The following is a 19,711-nucleotide window of genomic DNA, read 5'->3' on the forward strand; positions in this document are numbered from 1 at the left end:
ACGACCCAAATAACTCATTTTCCCATGAAGCCTTGCGAACTTTACGTCGTTGTGCGTCAACTCCCCAGTCCCCCCTCCCCCTCCCCATCATCACTGCTCTACAGAGGAAGAAAGGGGGAGACGGGTAACCTACAGTGAACGTTGTAAGTGTAGTTTTTATTTATATAGTATATTAAAATACACAGACACAGCTTAAATATCTGCCGGCGTGGCTGCTAATAACGTCCGACCTAGCCCCGGCTTTAGTTCAAATAAATATGAGCGGCAGCGGGCGGCCCAGGACCAGCTCATTCGCTGAGCCTCCCGGAGGTCCCGGATCTGCTGCGGCCGGTGCCGGATCAGGGGTAGCCGGCGGAAGCTCGACAGGAAAGTCCGGGGGTTCACAAGCCAGTGGAAGCAGCTCGACTGGCTTTGGGAATTTGAAGCTACCCAGTAAGTATTATGTTATATTTTTACCACGTGCCCAGTTTACACGTTAAGACGAAGACTTGGACTGTTGGTTATTTTTTTAAAGAAACGTGTCGGGAATTATTTAATGCGGTGGAGCTAAATCTGTTAGCAGGTTAGCTTTGTAGCCAACGCTAGCTATGTTTTTCATTAAAGGAGCCTTGCGATCGAGGGCTTTTATCGACTTGCTAACATTGTAGTTAGCTATGAAGGGAAGCTTAGAACTAAGCCGCTGATATTTCGACTTTAACTAACGTCATGTCATATTTTTAATAAAGATCAGTGGTTATTAGTGCATTGTAACCCAACAATAGCGTTGTTTTAAGCATACACGCTAATATATTGGTCATTAATATCAGATATAATAGTTAGCGGTCTTGCTAACATATTGAAAACCATCTTATATAGGTTATTAATCGTTGTTCTCGGCCGTGTCTGATCTTGTGCTGATGTTTTGCCCCACACTGGTAACGAGTAAGCTGATACCTTTTGTGGTAACTTGAATGCATGGAGATAATCGTCAGCGAAAATCTCACAATACTGTTCAATCAACTGTTACGTTTGCTCATTAACCAGCAAATATTGACCCTATCTTATCTAAGTGCTCCTTCTGGATGCCTACACTTTAGCAAACAGGGGCTCATCTATGCATGGATTTAGACTGTTACTTTAGAAAAATAACCCCACTTCAGGTCATCTTTAAAATCTTCTGGCTTAGTGTGGGGTATATTAACTGTGTACTTTTTTGCTGGGATTTGGAACATAGTCACTGTCTTCACCATTTTGCCAACATTTCTGGTGCTCTGGACATCCTGGTTTGCCAGCAGGACTTCCTTCCAGGTAGTCATCCAGGTGTGATGACAGGAACTTGGAAAATGCTCATGTTGCAGTTGGCTAAAACCAAAGTGTGCATAAAATGAAAGAGGCAGAAAAGAATAACATCACATCTCATGTGTTAAATTTTGAGTTTAAGCAGTTACCTATAATTACAGCAGATGAAACGGAGGGAGGGCAAAGAAAAATTTCCTTATCTTCATCCATTTAACAATGAGCACAACTGCGGATAACTTCTTCTTTTGCGTCCCTTGCCTTCTTATTTTGCACAGTTTAATGAATTTCCCGTCAGGGGTTTTTCCTGGCTCACGTTGGCCCTTTGGGGGTGAGAGACTGACTACACACAAACACGACTGGTCTGCCTATAGTTAAGAAACTTATAAATGTTCCTAATACTTTTGAGCATTTTATTATCATACATAGATTGAAGATTGACTTAATTAAACCCATTTTAAAAATAAGACATTATGACTATTGCAAAAAACAATAATCATGATTGTTTTGTTCAATAATTCTGATCTCGGTAACACAAGTATTCATAAACTTTGCAAACATGTGGTAGCTAAATCTTGTTCCTAAACTTGAATTATAGCTTTGTTCAAATGAAGAAAATATAATCAAGGGAGAAAAGGTGGTGAACATAGTGAAAGATGCAGTGTCACCTGATCAAGAGTTAGACCCAGATTAGCAGGGGGTTTTGACCATAAACCCCCGTCTTGCTAGTAAGCAGCCTCAATGGAGTTAGTGAAAGTCCCAGGCAGCAGCAGGCTCACAGGAGAATGGGTGGCCAGGCAGTGAATGACGGAAAGTCGACAGCCAGTGAACGCCTTGGTTGCACGCCACCAAAAGCAGACCGGATGATAGAGCCCGTGAGGTCCAGACACAAAGACCGTTACCATTAAAGTTTCTTCGTAGGTTCACCCATGTGGATTTTACAGCTTTTACTTCTTGATGCTCATCAAAGGCTGTCTTTATATGATCTTGGCTAAGACTTGGAGAGACAAGTGAAAACACACTGTACGAAAAAAAAGGGTTTTGTCTGTAATGCAAGATAAGCAAAATCCCTGTAGCAAAAATGAATTTTAACAAGTAATAATTTACCAAGATGTTCATTATCATGAACATCTTGTTTTCATAACTGCTGGAAGTTAATATTGTAATCACTACCTGGACCTCATAGAAACCCAACCCAGTGTAATGTTTAAACTACATGGGCTCTAAGCTCGCTCGCCATCTCCATGTTTTTGTCTTTCATCCAAACTTAACCCTGGCTCAGTTCACACCTAAACGTGGTGTGGATAACCAAGAAAACTCCAGGCTAATTGTTAATCTAAAACGGAGGGGGAAAAAAAACAGATTTTCCTTAAGTAATAATTTAAAAGCATAATATAATTTACTATTGTTAGATAACTTTTCATTTTCCAAATCTGGATTGTAGTTTCTCAGAAAGATTTCTTAAAATAAGCTGTCAGAAAGTAAATATGTGCCACTTGCTGTTAGGGCTGCCACAAACGATTATTTTGATAGTCGACTAGTCACCGATTATTTTTGCGATTAGTCGACTAATCAGATCATGCATCCATTGGACGTAAAACGTACAGCTTACTGCACAAGCATGCATCTGCTCTTATATAACTATCATTAGCTTACAGCTTTAAGTGTGTAAGGTATGTGCTAACTAAAAATAAAGACAAGATGATAGTTTATTAAATTTTAATGAAATTTGCAGATTGTTTCGGTGAAGTTTAATAAACTCCTTGCTATCTAAAATATAACGGGACACCGGAGTATATTCTCGAGCATCTCACACTTCTGATAATCAGTTGTCTGCTTGACATTCATTCAGCTGTGTAAAATCTATAACTTTAACCTCAGCCAAACCGATTTACTCAGGAACAAATAAAATACTAAAAAAAGCCAAACAATAACATTTTTAAGTTATCTAAATGACTTATATATATTTAACCTGAGTAGCGAAAGAGAGCGGTGGGTTTGAAAACGATTTGCCGGGAGTCCGGTGTTCTCACGGGCTCTAGTGAGCCTTGCCCCCGGCTAGCTATCGAGCTAGTGGGTAACAGACGTCTCCGAAAACGTCGGAGCACTTTTTAAAATATGTGGTGTCTTGATAAACTGAGCAGATATTTGAGGTTTACACAGCTACATTCTCGTCTGAAAATATGTTAAACGTTTATTTTGTGACCCAGAAAGAATAATAAGAGTAATATTAAAACTAACTAGCTGCCGCCATTGTTGGAAACTGAGCTGGGCTGCGCTATGAATTCTGGGACACAGCTTCATCTTCTTCTGGGTTTCACGGCAGCTGGCATCCTTGTACATGCAGTGCTGCCATCTTCTGTTTCAGTCCGTTATTACACTCTTAAATCCTACTACTTATTCCTGCGTCTTTTGTGATCTTACAAAGCTTCAAACGACGCCTCGACTATTAAATCAGTCGTCGACGATCGTCGACGTAATCGTGACTAGTCGACTAATCGTGGCAGCCCTACTTGCTGTATTGTTTAATAAAGGGGATCACTGAGCATGTTATCAGGGAGAGGCAGATCATCAGTTTCACAAATTTGGGGAACGTAGAGGGTGGGTATCTGACCTTGGAGAGAAGTGCAGGAAAGCAGAAGAGCGTTTTTTGACGCTCTGCAACTGATCCAGATGCTTTTTTTTTTACAGACCTTACATCCAGTTTACAGTCATTTGATCAACGTCTTTTGTTTTTTAGTCCAGCAGTCAGGGAACGTTTGCTCTCGATTAGTAAGGAGCATTAACAGACTGCAGTTATATCACTGCTTATAACCCCTTTTCAGTTGTATAACCTTAAAAATGTCAATCAGAAGCACTAATTGACCACTGAAAAACACTTTGTGATCACTGATGCCAGAGGTAACAGAGCCCAGCTGCAACTGAAGGGAAAAAACTAAAATGTGTGAAATTAATTAGATCTAATCTAAACACAAATGGACAAAGACGTGATCAAATAAATAAGAACACCAAACTGATTGAGGACTCAGTACCAGTTTTCATTACACGCACAGCCCTTTTTATTAGTGTAACAGTAACATTTTTGTTCATACCAAAAAAGCCTAATGCCTAAGGTAGAATCACTGTTTTCTATTTGTGTCTGTTGCTAATGTTGAATTCTTAGTTGGACAAGAACCTCAAACTATACCTCTCTGTTATAAAGTGCCTGTTTTTTAGAATAATTGAGCTATTTTCCCCGAACATTCTCTCTCTCACATACACACACGTCCATAATTAGTGATATAACATACTGTCAGGAGAGGAAGTGGAGTGATGTCAGTCCAGCCACACCAACCTCATTAAGCAAACTGGTATCATCAAGACATGACAAATCCACATTAACAACATTGTTCATCTGTGATATTATGAAGTTCAGTGTTTCAGCAGCTCTGAGTCAGCACTGAACTCCACAGCATCTCTGGGTGTAACCCATTGCTCATGGTTTCCACCCAGTGTGGTATACAGACTTCAAATATAGCAGTAATAGAGCTCTGTGTAAGGTTATTACTGAGCACTGACAGATACTATTTGAGTATCTTTTTCCATTTACAATACTATACACATACCTTGACTTAATTTATCTGATCAGATGGAGAGTACTGATCTAACAGTATTTTTCTATGTGGAAGAGAAGGAATTATGCTTGTGTACAACCTCAGGTTCAACATAAACAGCATTCTTTGTAAATTAAAGTGCTACAAATCAATAGATCCAAAAGTATAATTTTACTTGATTTGTGTTGGTGGAATAATAAAGGATGATATCAATCAGTAAAAATTAAGTGGGTTTTTTGGCATTATTCATGTAGTTTATTTTCTCCTAAAACAAAAAAGGACTCTGCGACCGAACATAACGAGTGAGAGAGAAGTTAAAGCATCAGCTCATCTGAGCTTTTCAGCCGCGTTGACCACAAGTTGCCGTTTAGTGGGGGAAAAAAGGCTCAAGCATAAAACAGAAATCTGGAGCTGTTACTGGTGTTAAACACCTTTGAAGTGCTGCTGTGGTCACGTGGTGAAGTAAACAGAACATTGTTATATATATTATTACAGTACTCTGTTTTTGGTAACCATTGTCCTTGATGTAAATATGTAAAAAATGTGTATGTTTCTGTTCTGTGTCTTGTGTACTGTTTGTTTGTATATGTGTATTTCTTGCTGCTGTTACACCCAAATTTCCCCTTGTGGGACAATTAATGCTGGGCATACACTGTGCGATTTTTGTCTCATTTTGAGCCGATTTTCCAGTCGTGTGACCGTTTTGGTGATTGGCCCGAGTTTCGCCTTCATCGTGTGTCGTGCATCGTGTAGTATACGTGGGGTAACGAGGAGCGATTAACACCTCACGACCAGCTCCCAATCATCAATCGCTTGGTCATAAGAAAATCAAACCTGTTTGAAATCCTGTCGGCCGTCGTGAGGGTGTCACCAAAGCCTCTCACACTGCGCACACGCAAACACAGAAATGGAAGTGAAAAGACGGAGCCTGTGATCTGGACACAAGCGATGGAGGCATAACTTGTAGAACTTTGGCAAGCTCATCCGAGCCTTTTTGATGTGGCCTCACAAAATTATCACGACCACAACAACCGTGAAAATAGTTGGATTTACATTGCTGCTCAATCACAGCTGCCTGATCAATGTTTTTCATTAGCAATTTAGCAAAGTTGATGGTGGTGGTGTGCGTGTCTGTGTGAGTGAAAGACAGAGAGGGAGAGCGAGCGACAGATTTTCTGTTATAACCTTCATTTTATGGACGCACAGTGTGAGCACTCTGGTCGCATCCGAGCATCGGGCCGTATAGTGTGAGACTCTGCATCGTGACCTACGAACTTCTAACCCCTGCAAGTCAATCGTGCAGTTTGAGCAGAAGCTGAATAACGCGACTGAAAAAATCGCACAGTGTATTCCCAGCTTAAAGGATTATTCTTATTCTTATAGCAGATTCCAGATTTTTGAGTAAGTATCGGACTGATATCTGATGTATCAGAAATGGGAAATGGAGAGAAGCATTTCTGGCTGTGCTACATTCAGTTTGAAAGCCGTCATGGTTGTACTGTGTAGTTTTGTGACGAGTAAAATCTGTACTGTATATAGTATGATTAGCATCGTTCAGGAAAATGTAAAGATGGATGGATTAAAGGGACCAGTAGCTTTGGTGCGATTTCTTTCTGCCACTTACACGCTTATGGAGAGTGCTAATAAACTACTAATGATCAAGTAGTAGCAACCACAAATTATTTTATCAAGTTAAGTGTGTGCTTGAGCTTTTTTACACTTACAAACAAGCTCAAAGGTAATTGCTTATTAAGTGGGGGTGTGATCAGAGTCACTTTGCTCGTCCCTTTGCTCTTATTAGAAACCAAAGCCCTTCACTGGCAGAGGAGCAGACTGCTCATCTTTGTATTCATTATTCAAGACCCTATCATGCCACAGCTGCTCCATATTTAATGTGCTCCCCTGTGACTTAACTTTTTCTTTCTTTCGTTTTTTTAAGGGTGTAAAAATGATGCTAAAATAAAACACAAAGGGGCAATGTAATGTGCAGCTGTACAGCAGTGTGCAGACACCACACCGCGACTGATATCAAAGCTGAATATTTCCTGCTGACTCGAGGGTAGAGATCAGATCTAGGCCAATCATGTGGATATGCTGCTGGCTTCTATTTACTGTTAACCTTGAAAACGTTTTGACTGGAAACTTTAGAAATGGGCAAGTATAATTTTTGCCTTTGGTCAGCACTGATCATTCGGAGGTGGTAATCTATCTGACTAAATAATTGTTGTCTAAGCATGTGCCGGAAGGGCAGCTGATGAAGCCAAATCACCTAGGCTAGTCGGGAGAAATAAAATGTTTCATTGTCTGATTCCATTTTGTAACTCAAAGACATAGCAGAGATCAGGAGGGGTCCTGTTGAGACAGGCGAAGTGAGCAAGCCCAGGAAATGGAAGCACCTCTGGGTGTGCTACTGTCCATGCAATGTTATCACAGGCTCTGACAAGCCTTTTGGCAATGGGCTTCTTCTCTGCTCTTCATCCCCTCCCAGTGTCATTGCTTTTGGTGCCCATTTGTCAGATAATTCTTGAACCAACACTTGCACAGTCATAAAACTCTGAGCAGCTACTTGACCCTAACTAGAAGTGTCAGATAGTGTTGGGTCTTAAGCTTCTCACTTTGCCTGATTTCCACAAGGTCGAACATTAGCCTGACAGTATCACTGCTCAACCGGTTGGGAACACATACAGTCCAGTTTGATCTAAAGCGGGAAGGTCTAGTAAACCATAACCTTAATAGCCTTAATAATTTTAATGTACAAAGGTAAGCATTCATATTTAATAACTATCCATTAGTAGGACTCATTATGAATGGACTGCAATGTCTTAAAATAAATACAATATGCCCCATCTGTACCTGCAGACATCCTGTAGTACAGGAACCCCTGGGCCATGGACCAGTACCGGTCCGTGAGTCGTTTGGTAACGGGCTGCCAGAGTTGAGGCTCTGGTGTGAAATTTATGGTTTTCACAGTTTTTATTGTTAACTCGGTTTCCCTGGGTCTTTTCCCGTGTTGTAGTTGTGTGTCTTATTTTGAAAGAAACATTTATGCATTACCATAGCAACCAGAGAGCATTAAAGGGCAGACAGGAGGCTGTTACTCTCTATGTTGTTAGCGCATTTCAGGAGGACGCTGCTAATAAAGTTACACAATTACACAGTGAATTCACATTTTTTTTTATCATATTTACAAAATACCACAGTTTTTGTCTTGGTCGTATCATTTTATTTTGTTGTATTTATCTGCGACACTTTAAAGGCCGGTCTGTGAAAATATTGTCTGAAATTAAACCGGCCCATGGTGCAAAAAAGGTTCTCTATTTCTTTATTTACTTTTTATTTTAAATTGCATTACATTTGAAGTTAAATTTAGTAACTGCATGATGTTGAAGTTTATTAATAATTGTATTAAATAATCAAGACTATATATTTTGCTAAGATCAAGCCCATGCTGTTTTATTTTCTTTGGAAACTATTCTGCTATTTTTTTTTTTTTTTTTCAAGAGTCTCACAGCCCCACACACGTTTTACCAATCTAATGGCAGATCGTTATTAGCAAGTTCTTCTGTTTATTTATTTCAGTGGTTTAAAGGTGGTTGGAAAAAACCTGTTGATGCATTAAATTCTACTAGACGATGGTAATGTGGTTTTACACACACACACACACACAAAAAGAGTTGCATAAACTGTGATTTTTGCCATGTTGTTTTATCCTCATTAAATTTGCTTTTCTGTCAGACATATGCCTGTTATTTAAATATGGTATTGATCAAATTGAATCTGCAAAGCTGAAACTGTGATTGATACTTCCATATTCAGTTTGGTGCACAGTTCCCAACCTGACTGTCCTGCTTTAGCCAAGTTGTGTAGCTAAAGCAGCAGCTACAGGGAAATTACAGGGAATTACTACAGGGAATTAATTATATTGGTTAATGTAGTCAGTAATTAGTAAATTTGGCTTTTAGCTGTAATATTTTTTTGGAAAACCTTTTTTGGCCTCAGGTTTCAGGTACTTGTAACAAGAAGGGATTAATCATTGATAGCAGTGTTGAATAAATAGATCATTTTAATGCATGGGTCCAGTATGAAAGACGTTTAGGCTGATTTTCCTCAAGAAAGCAAGGGGAAAGTGTTGTGAGAAGAAGTTCATTATCAGTCTGGATTGTGCCTGAGGAGCTGACACATGGGTCACAAGTCATTTAGAGAGGGGATGGTGGTGGAGGATTGTGTCACACGACTTGCATGTCTGGATGTAATTTTAACAATGACAAAAAATACTTTTACATCATTTTTGATCTAATTTCAGTAGTATTATTTAAGTGCTAAGATGTGTAACTGTCAGGTAAAGCCAAATGTTTTTTAATCATTTCAGGATCTCTAACAAGTTTTTTTTTTTTTCTTTCTGTCATCCACAGGAGACAGTAGCAAAGTGACGACGGTGGTAGCCACACCCGGTCAGGGCCCTGATCGCCCACAGGAAGTGTCCTACACAGACATAAAGGTTATAGGAAATGGCTCGTTTGGAGTGGTCTACCAGGCTCGCCTCATCGACACCCAGGAGATGGTGGCAATTAAGAAAGTTCTCCAAGACAAGAGATTTAAGGTATGCTTAGACAGGCTTACTTGGACAGATAATTACAGTGAAGTAAATGCTAGTTTTTCACCTTGTGCAGTTCACTCACTTTTCCTTCGTCTCTCTTTTCCTTTTGCAGAATAGGGAGCTGCAAATTATGAGAAAATTGGACCACTGCAACATTGTCAGGCTACGTTACTTCTTCTACTCCAGTGGAGAGAAGGTGTGTTTGCACTGACCTGACATTTTACGTGGTATATTGTAGAAACTTAGCAGATGGAGCACTGTACTTCCACACCCTGGCATTTAATCTTCCATGCATCAGTGATGATTCACAGACATGTTTTGGACAAGCCGATCTTGGTCTTTGTTGTACAATGAATAGTTGAGTACTTAGAGTTGATGGGGTCCAAGCTCTTTATTTGAATCGCTCAGATTATTGTGGTTGTAAAGAGAAATCACAGACTATGCTTGGCACACTTTTTAAATCTCTGAAGACTTGAGCAAATAATACTTGAGCAGATGACTTTGTGACACACTGACTAGTGAATTAATCTTCTGATGCTGTGGGAACAAATGTTTCAGTCCCTGAATTCCTCAGATCTGGATGCTTAAGCGATATTCTGTTCTTTTAGTTTTTAGCCAAATCTAGTGTAGAGTCACCATATGACTCAGTCTGCCTCTATCATGTCAAATCTGAAAGTAAAAAAGTTAATAAATTAGCTCTTTGCTGGTGTTATTTCAGCATTTATAGTTTCATTTACTTTAGAAATATTTACAGCAGCAAAGCAGTAAACTGTGGTCACACTCATAATTGCGCATTGGTTTTTAGCATTTAAGTCAGCATCCCACATTGGCCCTCCTCAGGCACACTGAGTGCTGCAGGTACCACTGCTACAAAGAAAGAATTTAAAGTTGTTCCACAGTAACTAGCAGCTTTGACAGCATACAGATGGCTCTTATTTTAACCTCTTTTTAATTCATTGGCTTTGTGGCTACTTGCAACAATCCAGTGCTGGATGGTAGCAGCTGAACAAGATTCTCCCATGTTGAAGCTTGTTGAACAGGTGGTTTGTGGGACTCTTATTGACTTTTTAGTGTCTAAGGTTTTGATTGTGACCACAGGGATTAGTGCTACTGCTTTTTCTTTTTTGTGGTGACTGCAGCTTCAGGTCAAAGTATGAAAGCGTTGTTGTCCATACTGCTGTATATTTTTTTCAGAAGACCAGAGGCAGAATCTCCTAAAAGTCTTTATTCCCTCTGAGATACATTTTACAATCCACCTGCATCTATTTTTAGCCACAAATGCAAGTGACGTTCTCACACTGTTGAGTCAACAACCAGCATTGTCTTCATGCTGTGTTTGCAGTCCCACTAACAAGAGCCTCTATATTTTTGTAGCCTCATATACTGCTTTTAATTTGAAAATAGCAGGAAAATATTGCTCGTTGCTCAAGGTAGCTTTCGTCAGGTTGTTTCACAGGTAAACTTAACTGTGGTTGGTGGAAACACTGTCATTGGGACAATGACGGTCAATCACTTTGTCCAACATACTTATTACTAGCCCCGGGCCATTGGCTGTATTGACTTCTGCTGAAGTGTATCCCCACTGTCTGGTTGTATCAGCTATATCTTTCTTTCTTTCTTTTTTTTTTACACCCCATGCACAATACACTGTTTCATTACATTCATTTGATCTGGTTTCACTTTTGGGACTCGATTTGAAGTGGTTAAGATTCATTTTCCTCCAGTAATCACACAATCCTCTTTGCTTTTGTTCCTCTTTACCAGAAAGATGAGGTGTATTTGAATCTGGTGCTGGATTACGTCCCCGAGACGGTGTACAGGGTGGCTCGCCACTTCAATAAGGCCAAGACCACCATCCCCATCATCTATGTTAAGGTGGGTAGAAACACACACACACACACACACACACACACACACACACACACTGCTGCTCACGTGAGCATTTCCCAGTCACTGCTATCACCATGTCACTGTATGCATTGAAAAGTGAGTGGTTTATTTATTACTGCCATGTTTAAATCTTGTATATTTCATTTATTAAAAAGGGCATTATAACCATGAAGACATATTGTGAGGTCTGTTTGTGAACGCAGACACACACCACTCTGTTTATCTTCAAACAGAGTTTTTAACTGAGTATCGTTGTCAACCAAGTGGAAGTTTGTAAATGAGGGGATGTTAGAGTTTCAAATTGATACCATGGATGCATCTATTAAAAATCTCTGACAAGTATAAATCCTGGTGACCTTGAATTCAAGGCCAGTGGTAAAGTTTTCTGAAAATCTTGTGAACACGAGAATGAGGGGACGTACGTTTTTCAAAATCTCAGACAAATTAGAATCCTGGCGAACTTGAGGTCAAGGTCAAAGGTCAAAGTTTCTGAAAATCATTAAGGATTTTTAAATTTAAGCCATTAGTGCACCTACTGGGAGGCTGAGGGGTATCACTGGTAGCCGCCATTAGTTTTTGAAAATGGCAACCCCCCAAAAAAGGTGCTAATGTGTTGTCCTTTAAATGTGGAAACTATGTCATTAATACAGGATTTTAACTGTTTCACACTTTTCTAAGTGCAAGTGAAATTTGTAACATCACCAAATGAAGTCAGTTTAACTAAGAAGCTGGGCAGAAACCTTTGTTTTGTTTTTTACTCTAGTACTGTAAATATTTTAAATCCCTTTAGTTCTGCAACACTCACACAAATATATAATTTTTTTGACTTACTAAATCACTGATCTCTATGCTAAGTGTTACTGTGCATTTTTTAGAACGAAATATGTCATTCTTAGGATCTCAAAGTTGAGTTAAATCGACTATCTTGGAAGCTTTAAAAGAAATCTGTTGGAAACTGGGAGTAAATTTTAGTTCAGTAATTGCTTGTGGATGTAATAAAAACAGGCAGCTCACCGTTTCAGGATTATGAAAGCAGAAAAGAGGAAGGATGGTCCCAAGGGAATTGATTTGTTTGCAGTCTTCTTGGCTGTCTGTTTCGGGTGCTCATTTTGGAGAGTGTTTGTGTGCTTACTGTGTGCGAAGCAGCAGAGGACATTATAGCTGTCTCATGGCCCATTTCCCTACCTCAGCCTCCTGCTCCCCTGTGCCTTTGAGATGCATACTGATCCCTGTCACTCTTTCTTTTTTTTTCTCTAACCGTCTGTCACCATATGCAGGGTCTTCTCCCCCCTCCATGTCTCCCTTGGTGTCATGTTCGCCATTTCATCTCCTCTTACCTCTCTCTGCCCCCCTTTTAACTATCATCTCTTATCCCTCAGTCATCTTGTCTGCAGTATTTTATAATCTGGCCAGCCTGCTGTCAGTGCATCATGTGGGCAATAATGATGATAATGGAGATGATGACGAATTAAGATGCTTACTGTCTGTGTGTCACAGGCACATTTAATGGGCACACACTTAACTGTGTGGTGAATTTCTCATTCCATAACAACATCATCGACCTCGGGTGTGTAGGCAGATGCCAAATAGGAGCTGGCCGTAGATCTTCAGGGAGCATTTTTCACCCTTGTGTTATTTTGGTATAGAAGCACAACACCACAGGCTGCATGAGACAAACGCACAGCTGCTTCTTTCGACAAACCCCTTTACATTGTGCCCAAAAACAGAATTGGGGCACATGTTGATGTGACCAACATATGGTGAACATCTATACAGAAGCAGCTGTGCCTCCAGATTAAATCATCCATTTTAGAAAAGGTTTAACAACATTTAATTTGCAGCACAATACACGCTGCCCGGTCTCAGGGCACAACGTAGAATGCTGATGAGAAAGTGATCTATTTGTTTGGACACAATCTGTCCAGGTTTCTTTTTTTCCCAACAGTCAGCACAATTGTCAGACTAATGGGAAGTATGTTTCCTGTCTGAAGCACGCTTGTCATCCACGCTCATCAGCACAGATTTCTCTCCATGGCAACCAAGAAAACAAGCTTTGAACAAAGTGGCAACTGTCGTGTTTTAAACCAAACAATGAGCTCTTTCTGAATCTGAGTAGTTTTTAAATGCATATAAACCTAACAAGCTGGTTAGCTATTGGTAATTAGTAACTTATTTAAAACAACACAATTGACGCATAAGCTTCTGCTCGTTGTAGGAAGTGAACTATGGTCTCTGGTGGAAGTGACACCATCACTAACACCATGTGGACTTTTTCACCCTCTAAATGTGGAAAGTAATCCTTTTGTGTACATGGAAACAAATCGGTAGATATGATGGGGTCACGTGAAAATCATACATCACTACATTAACAGTCATGGCTATTTAGCAAGCTGCTATGAGACTGTGTTGGTTCATCTGCACCTTAGTTTTTGGCTCATTCTGATCCTTTTAAATGCAGAGTGTGCACTTAAAATTCCTCAGATTTTATAACACGTTATTTTTCTTCACCAAAGCCATTAAATTTGTGATACTGGGGCATCCCGGCTTGTCAATCTTCAGTTTAGTATTTAAAAGAATGTATGCAGTGAAAATAATTGGCTGCTCTTAAAATGTTTTAAAAATTTGCTTTTCTCCAGATAGACAGGAATACTGTCTTCTCCTTTGTGGGATGAAATAACACGCCTATAATAAAACATGGAATTGCAGTGTAAGTTCACTGTGAGAGAAGCTAACAATTCTTTTCTTTTTTGTCGTCAGTCCTGCAGCAACAACTTGTTAAACTGAAAACAATGAATTATTTATTGATTATTTTTATTCATCTATTGATTTTCTTCCACTTATTCAGTTCATATCTCATTTAATTTATTAAGTCATGCCTGTATTGTTTTTCTTTCAAACTTGTATATTGTCCTAAAAATAAATTGAATTGCATTTCATGTGGTCTTAAAAAACATGAAAAATGAAAACGGTGCAGGAATCCTGATGGTGGCTCGTAGCTAGGACGTCTCCAGTGAGATATAAATGGCTTTTGTTCTTAAATTGCTCTTCTTTTTGAGATTTGTTTGATTTTTGTCTGAGTTGTTAAACACTGTTGGGCATCGTGTCTCTGTCTCCTCCTCAGGTGTACATGTACCAGCTGTTCCGCAGCCTGGCCTATATCCATTCCCAGGGCGTGTGTCACAGAGACATAAAGCCTCAGAACCTCCTGGTGGACCCAGAATCGGCCATCCTCAAACTCTGTGACTTTGGCAGGTCAGTAACATTTCCCGCTTGCGGGCAGATCTGTCTGTCTGCATTTTTCATTTTTGCATTGTAGTGACCATTTCTGTCTCATTGTGGATATTTAGTTTGCTGTCTGTTTGTGTAGCGCTCTTCCTCGGGCTCCGCTTTCCCTGTGTGGATCACTCATGCCTTTTTTATGTCTGGGTCGCTTACATGCTACTGTGAAAACAAACACACTGGCAAATCCAAGGTTCACACCGACTGAGAGTCTCATCCTGAACTGTCTGTTTTCTGAATCCTCCAGTGCAAAGCAACTAGTTCGAGGGGAGCCGAATGTTTCCTATATTTGCTCGCGGTACTATCGTGCCCCAGAGCTCATATTTGGTGCCACCGACTACACGTCCAATATTGACATCTGGTCAGCCGGCTGTGTGTTGGCTGAGCTGCTGCTGGGTCAGCCCATCTTCCCCGGAGACAGTGGTGTGGACCAGCTAGTAGAGATCATCAAGGTACAGTAAGAGTGCTGTAAACAGCTGGGCAGTACCACCGCCTCTTCTTCCTCTACCTCTTTGCGCCCCCCCCCCCCCTTTTGTTTTTGTTTTTTTTGCACAAGTCGAGGAGCGTGTCAGGTTACATTTCACTGTGTGTTATACTTGTATAACTATGCATGTGACAAATAAAGAACCTTGAACCTTGTAATATTGTAATATTGTAAATGTAGGATTGTTTATAAAGGAACTGCATATTGAAGAAATATGGAGGAAAAAACATGCTTGGTCGAGGTCAGGGCTGCACAACATTTTTTTTTAACTTGGTCCTTCAAAAGCAGCTCTGTCTTAGAAAATGTTGAATTTAATCTGCACTTAAAGTAATGCTCTGCTACCTTTCATTTTGTTGTGTTTAACAAACTTAAATATTAGAAAACATCCCTGAATGAAGAAAATATAAATATGCACAGATGCACATTGTGAACAAACACAGAGCCGTATTCATGAATATGAAAAAACTCAGATAATGATCTTTTCTGTTATGACCTGTGACTCTTAAGTGCTTTTGGTTTAATACCACTCAACAAAGAAAAGACCAGGATCTTTTCCTATCAGTATTACTATTTATGCATACATTTTTGTATGCATGCCGTGTTTCAAAGCACTTTTAGGTGTGTTCACTGAGGGTTGAAGTATGAGTCCATTTCCCACACTTAGCTATCTGGGCTTCCCGGGTAAGCTGTACAATTTATTTATTTTTCATCCACCTCAGACAACGACTGGATCAATTTACTAGCAAACAATTCCCTTCCCTTCTTGTGTTTTCATACCATGATTATATTGCTGTTGTCCCCTTAGACTCCCTCTTCTCACTGTTGGACAGGCCCCAACGCATATCGAGATGGGTTTATTGTAATGTTTAAAATCATTAGGTGTGTACTCATATTTGATGATAGCTGGTATTAAATAGGCAAAACACAGCCTGAGGGCTAGAACCAGTTCAAAAATGATCTCAATACAGCTTTGCAGCATCCTAAAAGGACAGCAAAACAATCCATCAATAATTAATAAGAGGCAATATAATGCAAAGGAATCTCAAGGTTGTCTGCAAAGAGGCTGGACTGCCATTTAACTTAATACCAATGCAGTGTGTTTCATCTGTGATCTCTGAAGTAGTGCATATCAGACAGTTGCAAGATTCAGACTAATTTATATAATATAATGTAAATAAATGTTAACATTTCACTCCTGTTTGGCAGGTTTTGGGGACGCCAACAAGGGAGCAGATCCGGGAGATGAACCCTAACTACACAGAGTTTAAGTTCCCACAGATCAAAGCACACCCTTGGACAAAGGTATGCTCCCATTACTGGACAATATTGACGTTGAGAGGTTTACCTCTCTGAATGCAGTTACTGTTGCTCTTTAGAGAAAACGTCACACTAAACTGATTTTAATTAAATCCAAATTCATGCTAGCATTGATCATCGATACATTTTCTTTCTATCTCCTATCAGGTGTTTAAGCCTCGTACCCCACCGGAGGCCATTGCTCTCTGCTCTCGACTGCTGGAATACACGCCGGTGACCCGGCTGTCTCCACTGGAGGCATGTGCGCACGCCTTCTTCGACGAGCTGCGCCAGCCGAACACCCGCCTCCCCAGCGGGCGAGAACTTCCGCCCCTATTCAACTTCAGTCCCGTTGGTCAGCATGTCCTTTTTTTTTTCTTCTTTCCTGCAGTCTGTTTCTTGCACAGATTATCAGCTGTTAATTATATTGTATCAGTATCATTAATCATGTTTTCTTTGCCCTGTTCTCTCAGAGCTGTCCATTCAGCCCCAGTTGAACTCCACACTCATTCCTCCTCACGCTCGTGCACAGACATCGCCTGCATCACACGGTACGTTATTAAATGGGCTTTAAAAATACATATATATATATATTTTTTTTTTAAAAAGGCACTGGTGTCTGTAATTGTTAAAACTTGTGCTTCCTCTTTTCCCCTGCAGAGGGCAGTGTGTCAGACAGTACCGCCCAGCCCAGCTCAGCACCTAGCTCCATCAACAACAGCACCTGAGCATTCATCCCTCTGTCATATTTTCTGTTTTGTCTTCCCCATGTTCTTTTTACTTTCCTCTGCTCCTCTCCCTCTCAACCTTCCTCCTGGCTCCAAACCCTTAAAATACAAGGAAAAGAAACTAGATACACCCACGTAAAAACTCAGCACTGCTATTTCCCCTGAATATTTAACCATTTTCAATAAAATGCTGCGCCTGCAGCTGTGGGTTGAGGACATTTAGGTAGTTGTGCTTGGGCTTATTTATAGGATGCAGGCCCAAGTCCAGGTTGGCTGCTGTCTGACCTCTTAGAATAAGAACTTTCTCATCAGTCGGGTAGGATGTTTAGGAGATGAGGAGGGGGCTTGTATATATTATGTGGATTATCTGTAATATAATCAACAGTTGGCTTTTATCCCTTTTTTCTTTTTTAGTTCATTTTATTTGAATTTTATGTGTGGCCACAGTGCCATTGATTGGGATCCTGATTGGCTAGTTAGTGCATAAGGCCCGACTGGTAGACAATCATCCTTTGTGGGGTCAAAAATGCCACACTTATACTGTACAGCTAACTCTGTGGACTGTCTGTCGCTTTCCACTCAAGTTGTCAGTTCACAAAGCCCACTGGTGAACAGATTCACCAGAGGAATGATTTGAAACAAAAAAAAATCTCCCAGCGAATACAGTGTTGGCTCAAGATTGTGCGTGTCATTTTAGATAAGAGGTGGTTTTAGATTTTTATTACAGAGAAGAGCTCCCCAGCCCGTGTTCATCGTTTGTTTTCGAGTATTAGCTCCAGCACTGCCTTTTACATGAACGAGAGGGAGTTTTGTGCGAGCAGAGCGCACATCTTCAGTTTTTTCTGTATAAGCTCATGTCGTCATTTAAGCTGGAAACCAAGAGTTTCAATTTAATTCTCAAGTGAGTATTGCACATCTCTAAAAGGGAGTAGAGGGAAGCAAATGTTGGTGGGGGGCTCCGGCTACATCTCAGAGTAGCCTCGGTGCCTCGCCGTGTTTTGAATGATGTTGCTGTTCATATCAGCCTGATTATGTTGAAGAATGCTGTTTTCGCCGCTCACACCACCACTGGCGCCGCTTATTGTTTGTGCTGGAGGATGACTGTGAATTCATTTTGTGTGTCGCCAGAGTGTTGAAACCATCTTCGCCCCTTCCCAAAGCAAGTCCGCCTGCAAAGCTCATATCATGTTCTCCGCGCCCTGCGGTGATGGTCGGGAATGATCCACGCAGCTGGCAGTCCTCTGTGGGCGTGGCCAGTTTCCTCTCTTCCAACACGCATGTTCAGCCCATGTCGACCACATTGTTTTACTTCCACTAATATCAGTAATAATCTGACCAGAAATTATGCTCGAACCCCTGAAATCCAACAGCTTTTGGAGCCTCCCCCCTTCCATCCCTCCTAGTCTTCATCCCTCTGGCTTCAGCTTCCCCCTTTTCTTCTTTTTTTTTCCCTGCCCACTGCTAAACTTGTAAATATCAAGTACCTTTTATTTTATTTTGGGGTTTTTTTTTTGTTATTATTGTTATATTGTTGTTCCTGTAATTTTTTTTTTTCTCCTCTAGTAGACCGGCGCAGCAGCGTCCGGGTGATTATCCTCAGTCGCAGTCTGTAAATACGATTTCATTTCAGTCCCTGGTTCACGAGGGGAAAACAGAACAAAACGTTTCATTTTTATTCTCTCTCCCTCCACTTCTCTCTTCCGAACGGCCCCTTTTCCCCCATAAATGTTGTCATAACTGTTTTATTTATTGTGTTGTGGGTTTTTTTTTTTTTGATGGGTGGGTAAAATTGAGGGATTCTTTTTTGTTTTGTTTTGTTTGCGTTTTTTTAATTCCACATTTTAGTCTAGCAATTTCACATGCAAAATAATTTCACATCCAAGATACTGTACTCGGATCCAGATGTTGGAGCGCGCTGTCCAATCCGTGGTCTCGTATGAATGCAGGTGCACTTGCTCACCAACAGGTGGAACTCCAGTTTTCCATTAAACTTCAATGTGAAGGGAATGTTACAAGCCTCTGGATCTGTGGGGTCGTGGTGTTGGGAGGGAGCACGGGTCACTGTATGCGTGTGTGTGTGTGTCTGTGTATGTGAGTCTGGAGGAAAGGGGGGAAATTAATTTGTCCATTGGCATTTATCATCTCCTTTGTCTGACTCACCTGTTTTTTTCATTTCTCTGTGCGTCATGTGACTGTAACGGGCTTGGCCTGTTAGTACGCTGTGCATGCTTCACAGATGGTGAGTTTCTCGAGCACAGCAGCAGGGAATGTATGTGTGTTTGTATGCGTGCTGGCAGACCATGGACATTATTACCTGTATTTTTCCTAAATGAAAAACTGGCTATATGTGCTGTTTTAATATCTGTTTTTCCCCGTTCTGATCTGTCACACTCTGTTGTGACCCTGCTCTTTAAACCGCCCCTTGTCCAAGGGTGGAATATACTAGATGGGAACAGAACAGTTGGATAAAGGAGATGATGATGATAATTAGAGAGGGATGGGGGGAGAGAGACAGTTTTTGTTTGTTGGTATAAATAATTAAACTCATTAATAAAGTGATGAAACTGTA

At 40.5% G+C, this 19,711-nt stretch overlaps 1 protein-coding gene across 1 annotated transcript; it reads left to right on the top strand.

The window, feature by feature from the left end:
* The first annotated feature begins 44 nt into the window (after positions 1-44).
* On the top strand, positions 45-19,711 carry gsk3ab (glycogen synthase kinase 3 alpha b). The gene is made up of 10 exons (XM_084943523.1): positions 45-432; positions 9,281-9,468; positions 9,578-9,661; positions 11,230-11,340; positions 14,477-14,607; positions 14,882-15,086; positions 16,325-16,420; positions 16,583-16,769; positions 16,888-16,965; positions 17,075-19,711. The coding sequence occupies exons 1-10, from the start codon at positions 258-260 to the stop codon at positions 17,140-17,142; spliced, it is 1,323 nt and encodes a 440-aa protein (XP_084799649.1). The 5' UTR covers positions 45-257; the 3' UTR covers positions 17,143-19,711.

Source organism: Perissodus microlepis, chromosome 11 (genome assembly GCF_051167445.1).
Source record: "Perissodus microlepis isolate ML-2025 ecotype Zambia chromosome 11, ASM5116744v1, whole genome shotgun sequence".
In the NCBI taxonomy this organism is placed as follows: Eukaryota; Metazoa; Chordata; class Actinopteri; order Cichliformes; family Cichlidae; genus Perissodus; species Perissodus microlepis.